The following is a 6,183-nucleotide window of genomic DNA, read 5'->3' on the forward strand; positions in this document are numbered from 1 at the left end:
AAATCTGCTGCATGTGGATATACACAAAATGCTCAAGAATCTGCACTCTATGGGTAAAGTATTGAATGTTGCTATATAGTGCCAGTGAAATACCTCATGGGCCAAAATATGAAACAACGGCAATATAAAACCTATTTACTGTTCAGTAAAACTTCAATCACATCTGCTTTGGAGCCTTCATTGCAAATTCCATTAAAATACCAAACAAAATAATGCAGCTTTGCACTATTTTGTCCAGTAAAATGAAAGACACAATGAAGAAAACCTAACGAACAAAAGTACCTGAAATTATAAGCGAAGATGTGAACAAAGTCTAAAGCCCCTAAGACACAATAGACAGCTGTCCACCCAACGATCATTCGGTGGTCAGCCATCTCTCCCGAGCCGAGTCCCTCACATGCAAGAACGATATTCTCTATAACACAGCCACAGTGGGACTCATCTGGCAATGGCTTAACTGCCAGAGAACAAAAGAATTGTTAGTCCGAAATCTGATTTACTGGATCCTTGTTTTCCCTGACATCATCTGCAGGGAAGAATCAGGTGGCTCCAACACACTGTTGGTCGAGTGCTTCCATATTAGATTGTAAGAAAGAATAAATAAAGATGTCAGATGAAACGGTAAAATGGGACCAATATCAAAACTGTCTCTTGAGAGGTGACATGTCACCCTCATATTGAGGGTTGAAGCATGGCTTCACCATAACTTGGAAAGTGAACAAGAACGAGCACTCTGAACATCTGTCCCTGCTTACTCTATGACCTGCTGCTGTAAACAGGTAACTGAAGAGGGTTATCTGCTGGAGAGCAGACACAAAGTTTGAACAAGAGGCTGGGAGACGACAAATTTATCACCTGCGGAGATAACTCTTCCTTTGTTCAAAAGAACTACAGGCATACTCTTTGGATCCGGATTCGCGTTCTGAATATTGGTTTTTTTTTTATGACCACCATAGGTCCTATAGTTGGGAGACATATGCTCAGCGTCATGACGAACATAACGCATTTACTTACATCACAATGCGGCCTGACGATCAGCCCAGAATTAATATAGGCCAGATGGATAAAGTTGGATATGCCAGGTCTCCTATCTATGGCAAGCTAAAATCATGATGGGAAAAATTGCATCACTATATCCCCCCTGGAACCTCTAGGTGGGCAGATATCCTGAAGATCGGGGATCACAACATTTTTTGGGACCTAGCAGCATTGATCGGTCCAACCTGAGCTTACAAAGGGGAGGTATGTGAAAATGTCTTATTTGATAAAAACAGATTTTGAATTACAATCATTGTTCAGTGTTGATTGTTCCATTTTCCTAATAGGAGTGCTTCCCTTCATAAAAGATTTTGTTTTCCCTTTTCATTTTAAGTCATTGTATATACTGTATTGTTTTGTTCCGTTTTATAATATATTTTTATAAACATTGCATATTTTTCGGATTAAATATATAAAATGCAATAGCTTCGTTCCTTTTGCTCTATAAACCGCATCACTGGAGCCTCGTGAGGCCGTATGGTACCAGAAACGGGTGTCCAGTCAGCCTGTATAAACGTACAGAGGTGGCAGCTGGTTTTTCATGGGTTATTGCAGAGCTTAAAGGGGTTGTCCACTACTAGGACAACCCCTTCTCATACTCCACACTTGGCCCCGATAAAATAAAAAAAGCTTATTCTCACCTCCCGTGCTGGCGCCGTTCCAGCAGCGTTGGCATGCGCATTCCCGGGGCTCTCGTGCGGTTGTGGTGACACGTGACCTTGGCGCCTAATCAGCGCTGGCGTCATTGTCTCCACCTTCAGATGTTTTGAACATGAAGGGGAAGTCAGGGCTGCAGCTGATCTCTGACTTCCTCTTCATGTTCAATTTGTACAAAGGTGGGGACAGTGACGCCAGCGCTGATTGGGCACCGAGGTCAAATGTCACCACAATTGCACGAGAGCCCCGGGACCGCGAGTGCAGACAACACTGGAACGGCTCCGGCACGGGAGGGGAGTATAAGCTTTTTTTATTTTATAGGGGCCAAGCACTGGAGTATGAGAAAGGGTTGTCCTAGTAGTGGATTAACCTCTTTAACGGTGACCGTACCAAAGTGTGTGTATTTATATATATTTTCCATGCGTTGGAATCGGATGTGTATATACTATGCGCTCACTGGGAAGCGCATAATAACTGGCCTAGTAGCAAAAGCAGCTGTGGCCTCGTCCATCATTTGCCAGCAGAGCGCTGGTTCCTGACAACTTGGTGGCAGAGGTGCAATTTCTGAGAGATCTCTGGCTGTTCCCTAGCAAAAAAAAAGAAAAACTAAAAGTCCTCAATCCAAGTTTTCACAATAAAAAATGGTTTAAATCAGAAAAAAAAAATGTTTAAAAAGTCACTTATTTGGTATCGCTGCATCCGTAATGATGCAGAATTAAACAATATACCGTACCATTACACTGTTCAACAACGTTTTTGTTTCCTGCATGAATCTTATCGGAACTGTCATGCTGAGTTCAGAAATAACTACAGAATTGCTGAATCACGTAAGATTTTTGAAAAAAAATGCAATTATATGTATGCATTGAATACTGTCAAATTCGTAGCGGCATGTTACATTCCGAATGCAAAAGTCAGCAACAGCGATTAAGTTTAGAAAGGTTTTGCCATTGATTTTCGTTTATAATCACTGTCCGATGATTCACTGACAAGATTCCAACAACAGTCACCCAACATTGAGGGACTCCACCTCCCCTGGTACCGTTTCTCCATCTGGGAAATGTCTTGATGACACATTTCAACATGTTCATGCAGTGCCGAGGTTTGGTGGGAAAAAGTCAGTCAATGTGCGAATGAAGGAAATGTATTTTAAGTGACATGTTGCACTTCATTGACTTGTAAGCCTGAAGAAGACTTTCAACATGTTCTTCAATATGTATCGAAGGGTAGACATTGACATTGTGTAGCAAGACAGCTTTCAAACTTAAGATCGATGAATTCCCTTGAGTCATGGTCAACTCCAAGGACAGAAAACAATCTAGTAATATCATTGCAAAAAGTGAGACTGAAAGATTTGGTCAAATCTTCACGAAGAATGCGAAATACTGTAATTTTTGGACCTGGCTGCAACAGATTCCAACCTTGCAACCTTGAGCCAAGAAGTTCTGCCTGACTCTTTGATAAACCCAAATCTCTGACCAGATCGTTGAGTCATGCTTGAGATATTAAACGCGGAGCAGTTGATATTGAAGGTTCGAAATGTGAATCAGCAGCAGCCTTCATCTCTAATGAATCAACCAACATTTCATTGTCATCTTCTATTCTCCACACCGTCGATGGTTTTGGAACTGGCAGACTTTCATCATGCGCCACTGGTCTAATTGCAGAAGCAAGGTTGGGATATTCAATAGACTTCCTGTTCTTAGAAGAAAAAAACGGATACACTCGTCATGCAGAAGTAACAATCAGTTAAATGGTCTTCCCGCTCCCTCCAGATCATTGGAATGGCAAACGGCATCGATGGTCGCACACCCTTCAGCCCAGACCTCAAACTCGTAGAGCAAGATGAGCAGCATATATGAGGAGCCCATGCTCTGTCTTGGTCACCAATTTTGAATCCAAAATATAACTCATAAGCCTTCTTAGCAACTGCAGATATACTCCTTTTCTGGGCTTTAAGGGTATAATCTCCACACATAATGAACAAAAGAGGTCACTGCTATTGCAACATTGACGCGACATTCTGCAATTCGTTACTTATTAAACAGTTTTGCTCCTCATTGAATTTTATGCAAAACAGAAGAAACACATGAAGACTACAGCATCGTTACTGCTGCTATTAAATAATGCTACTTGGAAATAGCCCAAAGTCTGACAGTTGTGTCTGGGCATGCCTGAGAGTGCACAACTAATGCAATGCATGATTGGACAGGGCTTAAGTGCTGTATATTATAATAAAGAGAGTCCATATTATGAATTTCATTGGTTATTTCCACCAAAAATACACTTCTAAAATAAAAAGTTTAATATAAGTGCCAATTTATTATGCACTATGTACAGTCCTTATAATTATAATCGTAAAATTAAAATATCTCGGGAATGGTACGTGCTACAGAAATTGTAACTAAATTTCCAAAATCAGCGCCTCAAAATACATACAGACAACATATTTTAAAACAGGAAACAGAAAAAAGTTAAAATTTGTTGACCAGTGTTATATTTATTTACATGGTGAACGTCATAAAAAAAAAAAAAAAACACAATGCAAGAAAATGCTGTTTTGTTGTTGATAAAAGTGGGCATATCCAAAAAACGGTACCAATAAAACTACAAGCCCTCAGCGTACTGTAAACAAAAAATGTAATGCTGTCAGATTATGATGCAAAAAGATTTTAGCTAAAAAGTGATTTACTTGTGCAAAAGTAGCAAAATGAAAAATAAGAATATAAATTGGTTATCGCTGTAATTGCATCAAAACAATACTATAAACGTGATAAGAAAAAAAAATACAAAACACAATATAAGAATTGCAGATTTTTGCTCATGCAGCCTCATAAATAAATTTAAAAAAAAATTATCAAAACATTGTATCTACCCAAAAATGCCACTGGTGAAAGACACAACTTGTCTTCAAAGAAATATACCCCCAACCTCATACAACGGAGTCTGCGGAAGAATTAAGTTTTGGTCTTGGGATATGGCAAACCCGCTCTCTCCCCTTGAGATCAGCAAAAAAAATAAACAAATGAGTATAAGAGTATACAAATTAAGCCTCACATATCCCAAAAAAAGATGCAAAAATGAATTGAATATCCGAATAAGAACGTTTTGTTTTTTTACAGTTCTTTACAGCGCATGTACAAAAAAACAAAAATGTGCCTGGTCAGGAAAAGGGATAAATGGCCATGTTCACACAGGCAAAGTAGCTCATTAGGGGGTTTAGTCCCTGTAATGGGGCCGTTATTCACTGTATCTATGGACACAACGCAATCAGTTCTACCATTCATAATGCATTGCACTAACTGAACAGTCAGGTTACAGTCATCACTGGCTGAGGGTTTCTTCCGGATACTCCCAAGACTGCGGCATTACAGGCTGGAATCACTGCCCTTGTGATGGATCATTGCACAGACCAGTCTGCAGCCCAGGGAGGGACATTTACCAAACATTGTACACAGGAAGTGATACAGCGACCAATCAGGAAGCTGCTCTGATTCTTTATACTTGCTCTGAACAAGAGAGCTAAGTTCTGATAGGGTGTCATGTGCTGTCCTCTGTACATTGCTTATCGCATTCAGCACATGCGCAGTAGAACATTTGAATGATAAATGATAATCCCGGTATGAGCCCTGACAATCCCTCAAGTGCAGACCACACACCGACCGTGATTGCCGATCCTATTACTTCATCCTCCGGCTGCAGCAGCCCCCAGGCTCTCACCTTAACCAGCCACATGCCGGTATTCTGCTTCGCTCCGCTAAGATCCAGTTCTCCTTTATCTGCAGACATGTCGACGGCTTGTTTTCCTGGTATCACTGTGTTATTACCGGCACATGGGGGAAGACTGAAGACGGTGCACACGGAGTACGGAGAAAGAGAAGGGCCAAACTTCCAAGTGCGTTTATACCGCCCCTAGTGCTTCTGTATTAGTATTACCAGCTAGGGAGCGGTGTCTCCATAGCGACCGCTGGACTGTGCATAAACTGTGTCCACCACACTAGGGGAGGGAGGCAGGGAGCCCCCATAAACAATGGAACACCTGATCAAGAGAGACAGAGTACCCCAATAACTCAATGTCCGGGTACCCCTATGAAGAGTGTTACACCCAGTTTAGAGAGACTCAGTGCCCATACAGCTCCATGTCAGACAAAGTGCCTCCTATTTAGAGAGACAGAGTACCCCAATAACGCACTGTAGACTTCCCTCATTTACAGTGTGAGCGTGCCCCCATGACCAATGTCAGACCCGGTTTAACCCCTTTACCCCCGAGGGTGGTTTGCACGTTAATGACCAGGCCAATTTTTACAATTCTGACCAGTCACTTTATGAGGTAATTACTCTGGAACACTTCAACGGATCCCCCTGATTCTGAGATTGTTTTTTCGTGACATATTGTACTTCATGATTGTGGTAAAATTTCTTTGATATCACTTGCGTTTATTTGTGAAAAAAAACGTAAATTTGGCGAAAATTTTGCAATTTTAAAAA

At 41.1% G+C, this 6,183-nt stretch overlaps 1 protein-coding gene across 1 annotated transcript in view; it reads right to left on the reverse strand.

The window, feature by feature from the left end:
* The window catches only part of GTF2F2 (general transcription factor IIF subunit 2), a 201,510-nt gene extending 195,920 nt beyond the window's left edge, over positions 1-5,590 (reverse strand). The window contains exon 1 of the mRNA XM_073663879.1: positions 5,416-5,590. Coding sequence (XP_073519980.1) covers positions 5,416-5,484 — 69 coding nt within the window. The 5' untranslated portion in view covers positions 5,485-5,590. The remainder of the gene's footprint in view (positions 1-5,415) is intronic.
* Positions 5,591-6,183: the final 593 nt, after the last annotated feature.

Source organism: Phyllobates terribilis, unplaced genomic scaffold, assembly GCF_046119375.1.
Source record: "Phyllobates terribilis strain yellow unplaced genomic scaffold, ASM4611937v1 Scaffold_2__4_contigs__length_985480577, whole genome shotgun sequence".
Classification (NCBI taxonomy): domain Eukaryota; kingdom Metazoa; phylum Chordata; class Amphibia; order Anura; family Dendrobatidae; genus Phyllobates; species Phyllobates terribilis.